We start from the raw sequence: 20243 nt of genomic DNA, 5'->3' as shown, positions 1-20243 counted from the left end.
GTCAATGTTGCTTAGGTCTAACAGGAAAACTAGGAGTACATTGATAGGCACAGACGAGTTTCAGAATCCAGTTTTTTTTTAATACGGTAAAAGGGGAAAGCAAAACATTTCTGTAACTTCAGTTCAAATACAGCATTTAACATGGACCAGCCACATTTATGCAATAAGGCACTACATTGCAATTGTTTCTTTTTTTGTACTAAGCAGTCTGGTCAAAATACAGTCTGCAGTACTGCTGTGGACCCTGGTAGGAAGTTTTTTTTAATAATTTTAAATTATTTTCGAGAGAACACTCCATTCCTCTGGGTGTTAAGTGCAGCAAACATTCTTCATACACGAGTCAGCAGCAAAGTTCAGTGTTTTCCCAACTTAGAACGTACTTCTAGTGGGAAGTTTTTATATTTAATCACTAATATTCCTGAAGAAATAGCAGATTACTAAAATTATAAAAAAGTAAAGCTTTAATTGATAAAGGATAAAGCAAAAATAAGAACCCCCTATGTAGTTATTTTATGGTCCAAATTAACTGCAACATTCTTCTAAACTACATCCAGTATTGGGAAATGTATAAATACAATAAATTACAGCTCCTTCAGTTTTATCACAAGAGTAGATCAGGACTACAGCTCTGATGCATACATTTACAAACATATACAGTGTTTCAATGTCACACTGTACGGTTGGTGTCTGTGCTATACTTCCATTTGCTTTATCTGTATATTCTAATAACTGCTTTTATATCTTGGCAACGTAGTTGTTGGGGAACAGTCCTTGTTTCCCTCTTAGTCGACCGATCCACCAGCCTGAAGGATCTATGATGCAAAGAGAGCATTGAGATATACCACCAGGACAGTGTTGATAACATCAATCATGTGTAGACTGTACCTTAAATTGATACAATCAATGAAAACAGGTCTGCCATGAAAGTGGCATGAGTTTGGCATTTACAGCTTTCCATTTCTCCAAGCTCAGGTGGATTCACCTGATGCCCTGAGGGAGTTTTGAGACAGGGCGTGGAAACAGCCCTTCAAACGAGTCAGCTGGACCAGCGAAATTGGAGAAGTCAATGGGAAGCCGCTGGGAAGAAGAAAGAGTGGAGGCCCAGAGGTGCTGAGGGAGAGCTGAGAGGCTCCAGCAAGGGCTACCGGAAATTGGAGAAGTCAATGTTCAAGCCGCTGGGATGCAGACTGCCCAAGGTGCTGAGGTGCTGCTCCTCCAATTTCCGGTGGTGCTCACACTGACAATAGAGGAGGCCCAGTACAGAAAGGTCAGATTCGGAATGGGAGGGGGAGTTGAAACAATGGCATCTGGTTACTGCGGGGAGGTTACACAGCAAGGGCTACCGGAAATTGGAGAAGTCAATGTTCAAGCCGCTTTTCAAGACCCCTTTTTTTCTACTTGCCTGTTTCTAAAGTAACCTTTTAATGATCTAATTCATGATCAAAATCATGTAATACCCAATTAGGCCTGTGTAATACAAATAGTGTTCCCCAATTCATCAATGGCATTGCATCCAATTCATATTGTGGAAAAACATTAGAGCAGAACCACCTGTATTGTGATGAATGGCTAACAAATCCACACAAGACTTATTTGAACAAAAAACTACTAAAAGTCGAGCGAGAGAGGAAACTGATTCTGCTATTCCCAGCACAGAAGTGTCAGGCTTTTGCATTTAAGATTATGGGAGTTTGTTCCTATGTATGGGTGTCAATAAATGAGGCATTTGTAACGGAGGCTGTTCGTGCAACCTGTTTTTAGTGCAACAGCAATTACACTTGCTGATAATTGCCTTTAAAGCACTTTGGCCACAAAAGAGTAAGGTGCTATGTAAATGCAAGATCTTTCTTAGTACATCTACATCATAGTGATGGTCAGCTACTGAATCTGTGTCACAATAGAAGTGTGTGGCCTGGAGAAAATATATGGCCTATTACAAAGTTGGCTGACAAACTTTGAGGAGTATCAAGGCTATCGTGGTTTTTTCAAGCCATTTTGAAAAGTTCGGGTTAAAATTAAGATCATTAAAAGTGTCCGGAAGATATTGTTGAGAGACTGCGTTATTGGATCAAGACACCAGCCTGTGCTTCTTGCCTGGAAATTTAAATAATGGTCAATTTTAGTTTGCTGAAGAGGACCAATCATGGGTACTGTACCTGGGGCCAGCAGAGGGTGCGGTTTGCAGCTAATGGAGTGTGTTCTTGATTAGTACGGGTGTCAGGGGTTATAGGGAGAGGGCAGGAGAATGGGGTTGAGGGGGAAAGATAGATCAGCCATGATTGAATGGCAGAGTAGACTTGATGGGCTGAATGGCCTAATTCTGCACCTAGAACTTTTGAACGTATGCTTGTCCCTACTTTGCAGCATGTGAGGAGGCCCGGGAGCATGGACTGTGTTTAGAGACTTACCTTCTTTTACAATTTCTATAACGTCGTCCGCATTAAAGCTAAGTTCATCTGTGTCCTGAGCATCATACGCATACAGCGCCTTGCACTGTGGTACCTGGGGCTTGGGCTTGGGTTTGGGCTTTGGTCGACCTCCTGCTGGGGGCGGCCGGCTGGTCGTCTGCCTGTGCGCCCTGAAGCAGAACAATACAGAGAAGGTGGAACGGCTGCTCTCCATCTTGAGCTTCTACATCTGACAAGTGAATGTCTAGCGAAAGGAAGCATTGCTGACCAAGAGTGTCCAAGCTCTTTGTCCATCCATGCCTCAACCGTGGGAATTATCCATCAGCTAGAATTATCCATCAGCTCCCCTGAATTTAGAGCGAGCCAGCAGGCAAAGATCCCAAACCGACATCAACCATGTCATCTCAGGGTGCCCACTCTACCACCCACCAAATGGAGCTCAGGGCCCGGCACACATTGACGCAGAGACAACAACCTGGCTGCTCAACACCCGGCTTGAGATCTATCTGTTCCTTTGGTTTATGTTTCATTCGCAAGAAGAAGAGGAAGATCCCAAACTGTGAACAGAACTGTTTGAGTCCGCGCCATGTTATTTACTGGGGTTGCACATGGCAATGGCAAATGGTTTGGACATTCTTGCCGCAGACAATCACAACAATGTACACAGGAAGCAAGTCTCCAGAGTACCCAAGTTGCTAAACATGATCCCTTTAAGTAAAGGTGTTTTGGGCACAGGGAGTAACTTTGCTTTTGGCTGATCTCAACCCTGGCTGCTCCGCTGAGTTACTTCAGCACTTTTTTGTTTGTAGACCAGCATCTGCTGTTCTTTGCGTCTTTTGTCAACTGGTTCACCCATGTGTGGTGCAAATTAGTGAAGGACCAAGCATTTTGTGGGAGAACCAGGTCCCTCTATCCCATATAAAATAAAAATGTGATCTTTTCCTGTCCATCTTAACATAGAACAGTATAGCACAGGAACAGGTTCTTTGGCCCACATTATCTTTGCTGAACACGATACCATGTTACTGTCATGATCCCTATTCCTCCATTCCCAGCATATCCACGCCCCTATCTAAAAACTTCTTAAACGCCACTATTGTTTCTGCCTGTATCACCACCACTGGCAGCGCATTCTAGGCACCCGCTGCCCTCAATGCAACAACTTGCCTTGCACATCTCCTTTAAACTTTGTTCCCTCGCCTTACAGCTATGCCCTCCAGTCTTTGATGTTTCCTCTGCTTCTCAGAGAAGCCGTAATGTGAATGAACCGTCCAACACAGGAGGCCATTTGGCCATCCATGACCACCATATCACATTCACACCAATTAATGTATCATAATGGGTGAGAAGTTGCCTTTATGTACAGAGCCGTCCAATTAGTCTCAACTATTGCTTCTTCAAATCTCGAGAATAGAAGGAATATTTGTGTACAAAATCATGAGAGGAATAGATCGGGCAGACGCACAGAGTCTCTTGCCCAGGGTAGGGGAACCAGGAAGCTGAGGGTAGACAAAAATGCTGGTGCAACTCAGCGGGTGCAGCAGCATCTATGGCGCGAAGGAAATAGGCAACGTTTCGGGCCGAAACCCTTCTTCAGACTCTGAGGGCATAGGTTTAAGGTGAGGGGGGAAAGATTTACTAGGAACCCGAGTGGTAACATTTTCACGCAAAGGGTGGTTGGTGTATGGAACGAGCAGCCGGAGGAGGTAGTTGAGGCAAGGACTATTGCAACATTTAAGAAACATTTAGTCGGGTACATGGATAGGACAGGTTTAGATGGAATTGGGTCACACGCAGGCAGGTGGGACTAGTGTGGTCTAGAATAGTGTAGACTCTATGATTCTATCCACCTTGTGTTTCAGATTTATTCAATCCATCTCCCACTATCCTCTTTGCCTATAACGAACAACAACCCAGGATAAAATAAAGTAACAATCCACCAGGTATTTTGGTGAAGTAACTTGTATCTGAATTCTTTGTTCCAGAGGCCTATCAGCGGGAAAGGCTGGTGCTCCATCCCTCTGGTGTAGCACTGAGCTTCTGTCCTTGAACATACATTATTAAACACTGCATATCAATATACACCTTCCGTGCCAGCAACAAGTCTTCTATTTAAAATCTGGTGGGTTTTGTTTAGAAGGAGGCTATATAGAATGGAAAAGGTACTAAAAGCTAAGTTCACCCATTCTTTATTACAATTGCTTAAAGTGATCATATTGATGGTGAAAAATAATACACAAAATGCTGGAATAGCTCAGTAGGTCATGCAGCATCTCTGTAGAAAATGGATGGGTGGCGTTTTGGGTCAGGACTCTTCATCAGACTGCTGGCCCGAAACGTCACCTATCCATGTTCTCCAGGGATGCTCCCTGACACGCTGAATTACTCCAGCACCGTGTGCGTTGTTTTTTTGTAAACCAGCACCTGCAGTTCCTTGTGTCTCCATTTTGACGATGATTGCTTGTAATGATATTAGTAGAATAAAATGTCATTTGTATCGGCAAGAGCTCTCTCCCATCACCAAGACTGGTTAGGTTAGCATTACAATCTATGTCAGCATCAGAAATGCAACCAATGGCGAACTACATGATTCTAAATATTAATTTTAAACAAATCATCAGAATATGAATGGTAGCACCCAAACCATCACCCAACAGTATCATTCTTGACTCACTTTCCTTCACTTGCTCGTGTCATTCCAGTACGGTTACTATAAAAAGGAAGAGATTTTAAGAGACACATGCACACACCTGTGATTGCTGGAAGCTAACACAGCAAAACAGACGAGACAAAATTTCTTTCTGATAAAGAAGCTCCCATCAATACCAATTGTATTAATTTGACACTGAGGCTATCTTGAGCATATTTTCCACACTTTTAGGCCTTCCCAGTTGGTGAGAGGTATCATTGCAGTTCTAAGGAACACCAGCAGAGGGCACATTTCCTTCATTTGTGGTACACTCCAGCTGCATTGTAACCAGTAGCAGCAGTGAGAGGAGTAGTTCCATTCTCTCGGATTATTGATCTGCACTGATGCTTCAGAACTTGCTGCCATTGGCGCTGGTAAATCTAACATTTACGGGGCAATATTCTGTGGGGTGTTCCCAATGGTGGGTATTTGGAGACGTGGTCGAGGCAGATACGATAGAACTTTATTTATCCTAGGAGGGAAATTGATCGACCAACAGTCATCATAAAATGCAAGATACTTGAAATTATTAGTGGGAAGGATTGGGGATGTGCAACGAAAGGCATTTGAACAGGTACATGGATGGGAAAGGTTTGGAGGGATATGGGCCAAATGTGGGCAGGTTAGTAGTCGTCAGCATGGGCAGTTTGGGCCGAAGGGCCTATTTTCATGCTGTATCACTTTGACAAGTAGAGGAAGTCTGGGGTCTACACAACTGATACCCGACAGAGTTTAGAACAAATGTCGGTGGTGAAATTAACCACTGATGCTCAATCCCTTCACAAGAGCGTCTGGGTGTGGATCGGGGAATGGATCCGTTCTTTGATTCCAGTTTTATGCCATATTTCCGGTTATAAAAGCTCTCATCTGAGAGCTATCATGTCTCACAGAGCTCAAAGCACAAGGTTTTCAGCAGCTCTGAGTACAGGTTTAGTTTAGTTTAGAGAAAAGGTGTGGAAACAGGCCCTTCATCCCACTGAGTCCACATCCACCAGCGATCCCTGCACAGTAACACTATCCTACACACACTACGGGACAATTTACAATTTTACAATTTAACCAAGCCAATTAGCCTACAAACCTGTACATCTTTGGAATGTGTGGGAGGAAACTGGAGCACCCAGAGAAACCCACGCAGGTCACGGGGGGGAAAATACAAATTCCATATAGACAGCGCCCGGGTTATGATCCAACCCGTGTCTCTGGCGCTGTAAGGCAGCAGCTTTACCGCCTTGCCGCCCATGGCACACATCACCTTGTGGACCGGCTGCTGGTAAACAATGGAATAAACCTAGCCACACACTGTCGGTGGAACATCGATCATCCCCCAACAATGGTGTGAGCATTTGAGAATGTTCAACAGTTGGTGTGAAAAAGTTTCCAAATCACCTCATCGGATGCCACCTATTTCCCTGGAGACAAGAAAAACAAACATCACAGAAGCTCGTGCCTCCCAGAGCTGCCCTTACCCTGCAGCACCCTGCTCGGGCACTCTCAAGAAGTCCAGATTGTTTTGGACACGGGCGTTCTTCCCCGTTAGATGTGTGCCTGGTCTGGGCAGAGTCGGGCGCCCAGTCGGTGAGCTCTGGTGGGGTGTTCGCTGGCTGGGTCGGTGAAGCGGAGGCTGGGAATTGTTCTGTGGGCCTTTGACAACCCCGTTCTGGTGCACACCTTGAACACAATCGAGATAAATTAGTCATCGTCACATTTGAAAAAGGTCATAAAGAATAGGAGTAGAGTTAGGCCATTCGGCCCATCAAGTCTACTCCGCAATTTCACTCATGGCTGATCTATTTCTCCCTCCTATCTCCATTCTCTTGCTTTCTCCTCATAACCTCTGACACCTGTGCTAATGACAGACATTGACTGTAATTATCATGCAAACTTTGTACTCCTTCTTCACAGAAACCCAAATAGAGTCATGGAGTCAATGACACCGGCCAGGAGCCCAACATAAATATTTTAGCAGAAGGGTCCAGACACAAAATGTCACCTGTCCATTCTTTCTACAGATGCTGCCTGACCTGCTGAGTGTCAAAAAGTGTAACACTCGCCATCAGCTCATGTGAATGGCCAGGCCCTTTCTGCTCAGCTGGCATAGGAGCGTTCCAGCAGGCATTGAGATCATAGTCCACGTGCTGGCACGATGCAGAAGCCTAGCGTAAATGGCAGAAGGAGTACACCACCACCTAATTCACCCATTCGCCTGCCTGCCCCACCTGTGGGAGAGTTGGCAGGTCCCACATGGGCTTCTGCAGCTACCCTGCCACCCAAAGTACAAGACAAAGCAAGTCCTCTGTCCAATGGCTGGAGGCATCAGTACCACCCTGGGGACCTTGCACCACCGTCATAGCGTTATACAGCGTGGAAACAGGGCCTTGCCCGCACCGACCAACATGTCCCATCTACACCAGTCCCACCTGCCTGAGCTTGGCCTATATCCCTCCAAACCCGTCCCTCCATTTGATTTCTTTGACAGTTTCCAACGGCACCAAATCCGGAATGAATTCTGAATTGTCGCACAGTTACCTGGAGGTGGTGGAGCAGCTCGCATTGGGTAGGCTGTCATTTGTGGCCTTGTAGTTTGTCGTCTGTTCAGCACCGGTTCCCTTTTTGTGGGCCCTAGAATAAAAAAGCAACAGAAAGTCGGTAAGCAAGAACCATCACGGACTGTCCACTCATGGAGACATGCTCCAAATGAAGCAAGTCCATAGGTTTTGAATGTGACATGAAGACATGTTAGAGGCAGGTCGAGCATCACTGAGCATAGAGTCTCTCATCTAATGAGTATCTAACGAATCAACAAATGCGGCATAATGATCCGGAGTGGTGCATTTGGCTTTGGGCCCTTTACTGCTGACAGAGTTTATATTCATAAGTCAAAGGCGCAGAATTCAGCCATTTGGCCCATCGTGTCTACTTCACCATTCAATCATGGTGGATCTATCTTGCCCTCTCAGAACCTTTCTCCTGACTTCTCCCCGTAACCTTTGACACCCTTACTAATCAAGAAGTGTATGTATACACGTACACACATATTTGCATATGTACACACTTGCAAACACATGTATGTGTTCAGCTCCATTATTGGCATGGTGAAGCAGTGGGGTTTTGCATAGACTTTATCACGAGTCGGACTGAGTCAGCTCTGACAATCAGTGCCAAATGGAGCCGTTGTTGGTTTAAGGGTGAACTTGCCCCTTTGTTCTTTTAATCATAGTACATTTGTTGGTGTTCTGGAAAGTAACAAGGGACAGCTTCCCTCTTGTTTAGCTCCTGACAGTGGTTTGGTCATTGCATGGGATAGTTGCAGTACCACAGGAGTTCCCTGCCGAGACTGAACACCATCCAGGAGCCAGAACACCAACAATCTTTCAGCACAATGTTAACTGGATCCCCTTCATTCATAGCTTTATACCCGAGTCGGAAATTAACTTAAGGGCCTGTCCCACTAGGCGATATTTACGGTGACAACCGACAACATTGACTGATGTATCAGGTCACCTAAATATTCGCGGCGTGATGACGTATTACACGCGGCGTTTTTTTGAGTGTCGCAACAGTTTTTTTACCGTCGCTGGATTGTGAAATATTTAAAATCTTTTGGCGATCCTGATATGACGCCGGCAGTATCGCCAAGTGGGACAGGCCCTATAAGCATTGCATTCCATCACAGATGATAACTGAATCAATAATTATGCAGTACTTAAGAACAGAGAAAGGTACAGGCCCACAATGTCTGCGCTGAACAAGTTAAACTAATTTCATCCACCTGCACATGTTCAATCTCCCTCCATTCTCTGCATATTCATATGCCTATCTAAAAGCATCTTAAATGCCACTACCGAATCTGCCTCCACCACTATCCCCAGCCATGCATTCTAGGCATCCACCAATCTGTAATAAAACTTGTAAAATTATCTCCCTTGAACTGTCCCTTTCACTTAAAAGCCCCCTAGTCTTTGACCTTTCCGCCATGAGAAAAAGGTTCTGACTGTCTAAGCTATTTATGCTGCTCATAATGTTATATACTTCAATGAGGTTTCCCTGCAAACTCTAGCATTCCAGAGAAAACAGACCAAGCTCTCTTTGCAGTTAATGCCCGACAATCCAGGCAGCATTCTGGTAAACCTCTTCTGCACCCTTCCCAAAGCCTCCACATCGTTCCTGTAATGGGGCGACCAGATCCGCACGGAATACCCCAACGTGGCCATTGCCTCCGGCGCCTTTGGGGTCGGCTGCAGGAGGCGGACGCTGGACACAAAGATGACCGGACGAGGAGAGGGACGTCAGTTCTCGGGAACTGCTTCAGTACATCGAGCCTGCGGGCTATCCAGATTTTGGAAATGGTGCCAAAACATGTGTAATATATGCCAAAAGAATTTCACTCTGCAGTGGCATATGTGACAAAATATAGCTGCATTGAATAAAACACTGAACCAGTTGTATCAAGCTGCAAAACCTGTACTTTTACGGTGCTTCGGTGGACTAGATCGATGGTATTTATGTTAGAGAAGATCTCACACAATGGGCAGGTAGTATTGGACACAGCACTTGAGCCACACAGGGATAAGGCATCACTCACGTGAGTTTTTCGGCAGCCCTGGTCCGATGCGGATCTGCAGGGTTTTGCTGCTGGGCTTCAGTACAGCCTCCTGTCCGTGTCCTTGGATAAACTGAACTTGCCGCGAACTCCCAGCGTTCCAGGGGCCCCAGTTATCCTTCCTCACCTTCATTTCGAGTCTGAGCAACGGGAATGACAAACATCAGACTGAATGAACAAAGGTGCATCGCGCAGGGTCATCACAATTTGAGCACGTGGCCTAAACTGGTGAAAGGTTTGCCCTTGGGTGCCGTGAAAGGAAACACAGCAACTGATTCTGCTGTTGTCAGTGGGACAGGTTACATTGTCCAGGGCTGTTTCAGAGTCGGGAATGTCGGTGTGCAGAGATTACTCACGTGTTACTGAAGCGCAGAGGCAGCTTCCTTTGCATCCTCTCTTCGTAGCGCTTGGATAACAGGCTGATGAATTCAGTTTTGAAGACCGACTCCAGCAGACTGTCGTACTCCTGCTCATGGAGGATGAAGAAATCGTCCTGCATGGTGCTGCATAGTAACCAGACGTACCGTTATTGCCAACAATAAACCTGTGCTGACCATCACCAGCTCCTCCCATTATCAGGGGGCAGATTTATCAATGGCAGCAGAACTCCTCCCCAAACAGTAATGTGGAGCTACTGGTGTCAGAGTGCAATACAGCACAGAAACAGCCCTTCAGGTTATCAGGTTCACATCAGTCATCTGGCATCCATTTAATCTTACGCCAATCCCATTTTATTTTCTACTAGCTGGACCACTGGGTCAGCCCAGGAATCCAGGTTTACTCTCTCAGCTAATTATTAATGTAGTGCAGCATTGTGGTGCAGCTGATAGAGCTGCCTCACAGCGCCAGAGACCCCGGTTCGATCCTGACCTCGGGATCCATGTGGAGTTTGCACGTTCTCCCTGTGGCCACGTGGGTTTCCTCCGGGTGCTCTGGTTTCCACCCACATCCAAAGACGTGCGGGTTTGTAGGTTAATTTGACTCAGTAAATTGCCCCTCATGTGTAGGGAGTGGATGTGGAAGTGGGATATCATAGAACTAGTGTGAACGAGTGATCGATGGTCAGCAAGGACTTGGTGGGCCAAAGGGTCCATTTCCATGTTGTTTCTCTAAATTCAACAAAATATTATCTCCTAAAACACAACAGTGAAATGAATGCAAGATGGATCACGTTCTCAAGTGGGGCATGAATGTACCACTTTTAAGAGAATCAAGGAGCAGTAGCAGGGTGTAGACCACAGTGCCTCTAAACTGCTTGCCATTCAAAGACCGGCAGACTGGATACTTCCTCCTTCTTCAGCCCAGGTCCATCATATTTGGTACCTGAGTGTACAAATCTATCAATCACAGCCTTGCATTGGTTCGACGAGCATCCACACCACTCTAAAGTAGAATTTTGAATATCCACATCCTTCAGAGGAATGCATTTTTCCTCAACCCCGTCCCATATCCCAGACGTGTGCGTCTAGACGTGTGCACCTGGAGGAGACATCTACACTGTCCATCCGCTCAGAAGGGAAAAGGACACAGCCTAGCAAGACAAGCATGTGGAGAGTGTAGGAAGGACCTGCAAATGCTGGTTTAAACCGAAGATAGACACAAAAAGCTGGAGTAACTCAGCGGGACAGGCAACATCTCTGGAGAGAAGGAATGGGTGACGTTTTGGGTGGAGACCTTTCTGAAGAATCTCTCCAGAGATGCTGCCAGTCCCCGCTAAGTTACTCCAACTTTTTGCGTCTATCTTAAGCATGTGGAGGGTGTTTCCACTAGTGGGAGAATCTAAGACTCACAAATAAGTCATACCATTAGAAAAGAGATGAGAAGGAATTTCTTTAGTCAGAGGGTAGTGAATCTGTGGAATTCATTGCCACAGATGGCTGTGGAGGCCAAGTCAATGGATATTTTTAAGGTGGAGGTTGATAGATTATTGATTAGTACGGGTGTCAGGGGTTAAGGGGCGAAGGCAGGAGCATGGGGTTGAGAGGGAAAGATAGATCAGCCATGATTGAGTGGCGGAGTAGACTTGATGGGGAAAATGGTCTTATTCTGCTCCTAGAACTTAATCTGAACTGCGGATACGGAGGCAAACAGTGTGAAAGCTTGTTTCTTGTGGGATCTGGAGTTAGGAGCAGCCAGAGATTGCTGGAGTTTGCTCAGCCACTGACTTACCTCAGTGAGACGGTGAGGATCCGCTCCAAGTCGATCTTTCGTTTCAGCACTTCCTTCACCTGGCCCTTGGCCGAACCTTCCTTTACCTTCTCTCGTCCAATGAGGTACACAAACTTGGGGGTGAGGACGAGGTCACGCTTTATACTCTGAAAAACACAACACCTCACTTTAGCGTTTCCTCACCAATCACCTGGCAAATGAAGTATCAGCCGATAGTGCTGCAGCTTTCACAGATTTGACCATTCTTGATTCAGAATCTTTCTCGGTTTAGCACATAATGTAGGAAACACTTTGAACATAACGGTCCCATTCAGGGCCCTGTATTAGATAGAATGGCAGAGTTTTCATTGTGCTGGTCTGCAGATGAACGGGTGCTAACAGGACCTTTTACCTCAGGAATCGGCAACTTTGTTCTGCATAGGGGCCGGGACGCATGTCTGTGAGCGGATGGCGGGCCACATCTATCACGTGTACACATGGATCACATCCCCATCCCGGCCCGGATGGCAGGCATCAAATCACATGTTCACAGAAGGTAGACAAGAATGCTGGAGAAACTCAGCGGGTGAGGCAGCCTCATGCAATCCTTGCATGTCTCACACGCTGAGTTTCTACAGCATTTTTGTCTACCTTCGATTTTTCCAGCATCTGCAGTTCTCTCTTAACCGTGTTCACAGAAGGTGCGCGGCTGTGCTGGCGGCTTTGCGCAGGATGTGGTACAGCCAGAGCTCGGCGCTCAGCGGGCCGGATCATTACGGGGATAAAAATCCGCCTGCGAACCAGAAAATTTCGGGTTCCGGCCGCATTGGGCCTGGGGGCCATAGGTTGCCGACCCCTGTTTTACATCAAACAGGTAAGACATTCCCTGGAGAAAGATCTTGAATAATTCAATCACAAAGGGTGCATCCCTGACATCTGTGTACAGCCAGAAGCATATTAGTGGAGAGGAGAGTCAAGTGTGTTTTATTGTCATGTGGCCTGAAACAGAGCAATGAAGTTCCTGTTTGCAGCAGCACAACAGGTTTGTAAACACAGCACTCAGTAGGTACCATAACAAACTGCAAAAAAAACTTCAATAAATTAGAAAATATATATAGTGGAAAAAACAACATGGAATCCTCAAAGTCCTAATGCAATCACGGCAGTTTGCAGTTTAGCCCGCCAGTATTTGTAAATGGTGCATCCGGACATAAAGGGCACTTTACCCCAAGCCCAAGATAGACACAAAATGCTGGAGTAACTCATTGGGACAGGCAGCAACTCTGGAAAGAAGGAATGGGTGACGTTTTGGGTCGAGACCGTTCCATGTTCAATTATGACGCTTGCCCCTGGTGGAAGGGTTGGATGATACTCATATTTTATAATTTTCCACTGGAAATAACCACTGGATAAGGCAGCAGCAGTTGTCTGCCTGTCGCTGAACCGAGGCAGCAGAGGGAAAAGTGGAAGAGTGGGTGGAGGTAAAGAACAGGTTTCAACGATTTATACCGAGCGCTTAAAATGTTACATCCATTCTTTAAAGCGACTAGGGATATTCAAAAAGTGCTAGTTTGTTTCTTTCAGAGAAACATTTCAAAAGCTATGTCAACGCACCAACATTTGTCTCCCACACTCATTGAACCTGCCTTGACATGCAGCAACCCCTGGGCTGGACAGCAGGGGGAGCTGCCAGCATGAATGGTGTTCAATCTGTTGCAACCGATGGTGTGTATTGAGTGGTGTCGTCACAGGGAAGGCCAGAAGGCTACGGAAATAATCTGGCCAATATTTAGCCTACAATCAACCTTGCAAAAACATTATCCCATCATTACTACATTGCTGTTTCCCGGCACTTGCCATTTACAGCACGGACTGCACTTCAAAACTGTTTCATTATAAAGCACATTAGAATAACACGCAAACTTAAAAAGCTGTGCATTAATGCAAGTCTCTCTTTGTTTCTTTCTTGATCACATCTCTAGAGTGTTCGTCTTCACCACGATGATGAGATATAACTTTAAACCTCCCTTGCATGTTGATTCTTATACAGTAGGGCGGCACGGTGGCGCAGCGCTTGTAGCACTGGAGACCCGGGTTCCATCCCGACTACGGGTGCTGTCGGTACGGAGTTTGCACGATCTCCTTGTGACTGCGTGGGATTTCTCCAATATCTTCGGTTTCCTCCCACGCTCCAAAGACATACAGGTTTGTCGGTAAATTGGCTTAGTACAAGTGTGTAAATTATTCCCCTTGTGTTTGTAGGATAGTATTAAACTGCAGGATCGCTGGTCGGTGCAGACTGGGTGGGCTGAAGGGCCTGTTTCTGTGCTGTATCTCTAAACTAAAAACTAAACTAGAATTACTGTCTTTAACACTCAAGGTGAACACTGATTATTCAGCATAACAAGGAACAACGCTTAAGTGCAGGACTATATAAACTGATGGACTATAATGAATGGTTGAGAAGGAACTGCAGATGCTGGAAAACCGAAGGTAGACAAAAGTGCTGGAGAAACTCAGCGGGTGCGGCAGCATCTATGGAGCAAAGGAAATAGGCAACGTTTCGGACTTCTTCAGATTATAATGAATTACAGTTCCACCTGCTCTCAAAGTATATCCCGGTATTGATAAGGAATCACACCTGACCTAATATAGAGATGATTTCATTAATCAGTCTCCTCGAGTATCATGGACAGGGTTAGTTAAGGTTGGACCCACCTTAAACCTTCGGTCATATTTGGTGACAGTATCTGCAAATTCCACCTTCTCCCTTTTCCCTATAAACTGCCGCAGTTCCGGCCGATCTTCCATTCCGATGTAATCGCCGACAAAGTTCCTGTTGATGCTGTTTCTCCGTCTCTCCTTCTTATTGAGCAGCAAGTCAGATGCTTAGGAGAAAGCAAATCAAATGGAAGATCAGATTAATCTGATAGGAAGTAACTATTTCCACAGTGGGTGTACGGAACAAGCTGCCGGAGGAGGTGGTTGAAGCAGGTACTATCGTAACGTTTAAGAAACATTTAGACAGGTACATGTTTAAAGGGATATGGATCAAAAGTAGGCAGGTGGTACTAGTGAAGATGGGGCATGTTGGCCGGGCGTGGGCAAGTTGAGTTGAAAGGCCTGTTTCCACACTGTATCCTTCTGATGTTCTGAAACGTGCTAAAACATTTAAAAACTGCAATTTGAGGAATGGGGAAACAACGTCATTGTACGGAAATGCTAGTTTTCCACATTCTTCTCACAGAGATGTTAGTTGTTAAACAGCTATCCTGTGTGTCTATGTCTATGTGCTGTAAGTGTCAATGGATTAGCCAGCCAGTCACAAGTAAATCTGATGAAGCACAACCACCATGGGAGCTGGGAGCTGGCGTATTGCTGTGGGAATTGGGAACTTGGCTGATTTACCCCACCTCTATCCTGTAGTCCTGAAGCATATCCTCTTTGTAATGACACTCGGGCTGAGATTACCCAAAGCCCCAATTGAGGTGCTCAAGATCATGAAGGGTTCAGCTGATTCGAGACTGAGAAGATGCTTCCACTTGCAGGAAACCCACAACCAGAGAACATTAAAAAAAATCTGCACTCTTGAGGTTGGGATAGAAAAATGTAAGGTGACTGCCCCATGCAGAATTGAATGAGCACAGAATTTTCAGGAGTAATGTTAAGCCAAAGCCACATTTCCTTTTCTGGATTGACATAAAGGATCCCATAATACTATTTCACAGATGAATCAGGAAGTCATGAATGGGCCAATATTCATTACTCAGACAACGCCACATGATTACATTGGTGATTGTGCAACATGCTGTGTGCAGTTGGACTGTTGTCTTTCCCACATTAAAACAGTGACCACCACAAACAATGTTCGAGCCTGCTTTGGGATATGAATGCACAATACAAATGCAAGCCTTTCTTTAAGACAAGGCAGTAATAAATCCACTAGAGAATTCAGAGAAACATCTTTAGCCAGAGAGTGGTGAGAACGCACCTTGGGGTGAAAGCAGAAATGTATTGAAGGGGAAGCTGGATAAATTCATTACCAAAGGGAGGTCAATGGACAGAATGTTCTGTTTGTGTGTTGTAAATATTACAGGTCACGGCAAGAACAGAGCCCAGACCCGCCCCGATCCCCAGGGTTAAGCTGTTCAATGTTTAACGAGTAAAAGAGATTCGGGACCACTCCAGAAATACCGAGTGGCTTTCTTTGCTCTACCTTGCTCTCTCATTTGCACGTATTTCTTTCTTGCAGCGTACTTCCTCCACGCCTTCTGAATAGCCCGGGCGTACGCATCAAACTTTCTCTCCCGCATCTCCTCGAGTAAAAACAGCTGCGGAGGAGGAAGAAGATTAAGACTGAAAGATTTATTGAAATTTTTCCTGCTTTGTGTCAGGTGAGGAGAAACAGGCGGGCAGGATGAAAGGAGGAACGACTGTGTTCCAGAACCTTCTCTCCAGTTTATTCCTGGTTAAACCATAATGACCTGGAATTGAGGCCCCACGAGAACAATGACCAGGCCGAAGAAATATCCGCCCTGGATTCATGGTCCAAGCGTTTGGGAGGTTTGTGTGCACGCAAGATGACTTTGTGCGGTATGAACACCTATGCCGCATGTACATCCGGCTGCACATCGGTTGATAAAAGCAATGCTCTGTGAATCTGTTCACGAGTATCAGAAGATATCCAACGTTTTAAAAAAGGTGTCGCAGACGGGCACATCTCATATACATGGTGAACACTTTCCTCAACCCGCTAACCTCCCCTCTTGAAGGCACTGACATGCGACAGCACGGAATCTAATAACTGGCAATCTGATTAAATAATCATTTTCTCTGCGTTCATTTTGTCAGGAAGTTCACTCTAATTCTCAGCAAGGCCAGCAGCATAATCAAGGACGAGTCGCACCCTGGCCACTCCCTCTTCCCCCCCTCTCTCATCAGGCAAAAGGAATAGAAGTGTGGAAACACACACCCCATGATTCAGGTAGCCAGAAATGCTGGAGAAATTCAGCGGGTGCGGCAGCATCAATGGAGCGAAGGAAATAGGCAATGTTTTGGGTCAAAACCTTTCTTCAGACCTGAAACGTTGCCTATTTCCTTCGCACCATATATGCTGCCTCACCCGATGAGTTTCTCCAGCATTTTTGTCTACCTTCGATTTTCCAGCAACTGCAGTTCCTTCTTAACCACACGATCCAGGGACAATTTCTTCCCAGCTGTTATCAGGCAACTGAATCATCCTACCACAGCCAGGGAGCAGTTCTGAACTACTAACTTTGGTGACACCCGGACTATCTTTGCCTGGACATTGCTGGCTTGACCTTGCACTAAACGTTATTCCCTTATTATGTGTCTATACACTGCAAATGGTTCAATTGTAATCATGTATTGTCTTTCTGCTGACTGGATAGCATGCAACAAAAGCTTTACACTGTACCTCGGTACACGTGACAATAAACTAATCTGAGCTGTGGGAGAGAGATGCAACGTAGCTGAGCCAATGTCCTCCTCACCCAGGAATGTATCACTTGGTGACTATTCGCCTCCCCAAACCCAGGCAGTTGAAACTACTTGGGGGTACTAAAATGCTGGAGAAACTCAGTGGGTGCAGCAGCATCTATGGAGCAAAGGAAATAGGTAACGTTTCGGGCCGAAACCCTTCATCAGACTGGTTGAAACTACTTGCTGTCATCATTGTCAACACTGAACAATAAACATTAGGGAGTTTAGAGATACCGAGCAGAAACAGGCCCATTGGCCCACCGAGTCCATGCCGAACATTGATCATCCCTATACTAGTTCACTCTTATCACCCTTTCACCTCCAACATACTAGGGGCAATTCACTTAAGCCAAATAACCTACAAACTTGCACATCTTTCGAATCGGGGTAGAAACTGGATCACCCAGAGAAAACCCACACGGTCACAGGGAGAACGCACAAACTCTGCACAAACACCCATGGTCAGTATCAAACCTGGGTGCCTGATGCAGTGAGGCAGCTGCTCCAGCACTACACCAGAATACCGCCCTTATCTGCAGCACAGTCATTAAATTATACAACTCTAGGTAACCTCTACAAAACACACCCCCTCCCCTTTCTCATCCTCTTCCCTGTTTTACCTCCTCCCCCTCCCCTCACCTACGCCCTGGCTGACCTTGCACCGATCTCTCCCCACCCCACCCCCTATGTTCCTCAACCAAACAATTTGCATCTCATCAATCCTCTAGCTTCACAATTCTCAACTGTCTGAAGGTTTTGTCTCACTCCTTGTGTGGATTCATCTCTGGCTTGTGTCCAACCACCTGCCTATCAAAGACCCCCTTGTCTGTGCTCACCTGTAACCTGCCGTACTTTGTCCTGACCCTCCACTCCTCTAGCTTCCCTGCAATCAGTCTGAAGAAGAGTCCCAACCCGAAACGACACCCATCCATGTTCTCCAAGGATATCTCCTGACCCACTGAGTTACTCCAGCATTTTGCATCTATCCCTGGGCCAGTTCAACACTGATACATTTGATGCTAGGATCTTCCGACACTATCTAACTCAGTCTCACACTGTGATGGGCAGCAACTGGAAGGGGAATGCTTTTAAAATCCGAAGCTCAAAATAAAAGTCGACAAATAAGATGATGTACACTGATTTGCTCTTTGATGTGCAAAGATAGATTAGCAGCTTCAAACAAGACTTGCATTTTATGGAAAAGCTACAGGATGTGCATGGGAAGTTTCCCGAGTGCTGGCAATGTGGACTCGAGTGTTGGATTACATGCCAAGAGGCCGGTTTACAGTAATCTACCCAGACAATCTTGGTCGGCTGCCCAACCTCACTTTGCCACACAGTTTGCCTTGAGCTTTCAGTGCCGTTGTATGAATAGACCCTGCTGGCATTTCTCAGAAGCTCGTCATTTCCTCTGTCAACTTACAACCAGCTTCAGTCCTGTTTCAAAGAGACTAAACATACTGTCTGATTTTTAGCACTCTTTTGGGTTAAAAACAAATTGGCAAGATATCCTCTGTGACTGATTGGGGAGTGAAATGCGCAGCAGTAAATAGGCTGGCCTGGGAACAGAGGTTAGCAGGTTGAAAGTTAAAGACATAGCATCACACAGCACGGAAACTTCAGCCCTACTCGACCATACGCATCTACAGATACATGTTAAACACTTTTCCCAGCCCCACCTTGAAAACACTAACTTATGCTAGAGTATGGATGCTGTTACACCTCATCTCCATGAATCGTTGCATGGATGTTTTATCCCTCAGAATCACCATTGAGGGATAAGATATACAACCAGTGAGTACAGAGAAGGTTCACCAGACTGATTCCTGGGATGGCAGGACTTTCATATGAAGAAAGACTGTATAGACTCGGCTTGTACACGCTAGAATTTAGAAGATTGAGTGGGGACCTTATAGAAACTTACAGAATTCTTAATGGGTTGGACAGGCTAGATGCAGGAAGATTGTTCACGATGTTGGGGAAGTCCAGAACAAGGGGTCACAGTTTAAGGATAAGAGGGAAATCCTTTAGGACCGAGATGAGAAAATCATTTTTTACACAGAGAGTGGTGAATCTGTGGAATTCTCTGCCACAGAATGTAGTTGAGGCCAGTTCATTGGCTATATTTAAGAGGTAGTTAGATGTGGCCCTTGTGGCTAAAGGGATCAGGGGGTATGGAGAGAAGGCAGGTATGGGATATTGAATTGGATGATCAGCCATGATCATATTGAATGGCGGTGCAGGCATGAAGGGCCGAATGGCCTACTCCTGCACCTATTTCTATGTTTCTAACCACAGGTCTCAAACAATATTAAAGAAGTTTTCTTCTTTTCAGGTGAAACTTAAAATTAACCCACTGTTCTGTCTGCATCATCCATTTTCTCCTGTATATATACACACCCACACAATACAGGCCTGAACCTGATAATGGGGTAGTTCCCTGGACATCCTTTTTCAGGACAAAGTGAAAATAATACTTCACTGTAACAATGAGATGTTTTACCTTTGGCCATTTCAGCAACCTTGGTTCAGAGTCTCGGCCCAAGAAAATACTTAGGCAAAGTTGGCAGTTGCAAGACTCTACTTTGCCCAGTTCAGTTCCCCTGAAGAGAAAGTCCACCCACATTCTGGACAAAGAAGCTGGTCAGTCCATCGAGGCCGAATTCCATTTCCCCCAATCCAGAAAAATGAAAGTGTTTTTTAAAGAATTTCTGTGAATAAACTTCTGCCGATTTGATGCTTTCCTTTCAGAAAATTGTCCATAAAGTCCCGTTGTCTATCTGTGTTATGATATAATTTATTCCATTTAAAGGGTGAAAAGATAATAAGCAAGGAATAATCTAGTTTACCGGATACCATGTAAAAGAGAAAGTGGAAGCAGTGAATTCATGAC

General features: G+C 45.5%; 1 protein-coding gene across 2 annotated transcripts in view; it reads right to left on the bottom strand.

The window, feature by feature from the left end:
• Positions 1 to 58: 58 nt before the first annotated feature.
• myo1ea (myosin IEa) overlaps positions 59 to 20243 on the bottom strand; it is a 101444-nt gene continuing 81259 nt past the window's right edge. Inside the window, exons 20-29 of one of the 2 annotated variants that reach the window (XM_055661205.1) lie at positions 16065 to 16179; positions 14567 to 14736; positions 11870 to 12015; positions 10057 to 10203; positions 9683 to 9840; positions 7627 to 7719; positions 6567 to 6768; positions 5083 to 5118; positions 2409 to 2578; positions 59 to 812 (exon numbers count right to left, since the gene is read on the bottom strand). In XM_055661205.1, the coding sequence (XP_055517180.1) occupies positions 736 to 812; positions 2409 to 2578; positions 5083 to 5118; positions 6567 to 6768; positions 7627 to 7719; positions 9683 to 9840; positions 10057 to 10203; positions 11870 to 12015; positions 14567 to 14736; positions 16065 to 16179 (1314 nt within the window). In that variant the 3' untranslated portion in view covers positions 59 to 735. The remainder of the gene's footprint in view (positions 813 to 2408; positions 2579 to 5082; positions 5119 to 6566; positions 6769 to 7626; positions 7720 to 9682; positions 9841 to 10056; positions 10204 to 11869; positions 12016 to 14566; positions 14737 to 16064; positions 16180 to 20243) is intronic. The other variant, XM_055661206.1, reaches the window with a different exon arrangement.

Source organism: Leucoraja erinacea, chromosome 33 (assembly GCF_028641065.1).
Source record: "Leucoraja erinacea ecotype New England chromosome 33, Leri_hhj_1, whole genome shotgun sequence".
NCBI classification, from domain to species: Eukaryota; Metazoa; Chordata; class Chondrichthyes; order Rajiformes; family Rajidae; genus Leucoraja; species Leucoraja erinaceus.
The sequence above is the reverse complement of the archived record's forward strand: the minus strand, read 5'-3'. Positions and strand labels throughout refer to the sequence as shown.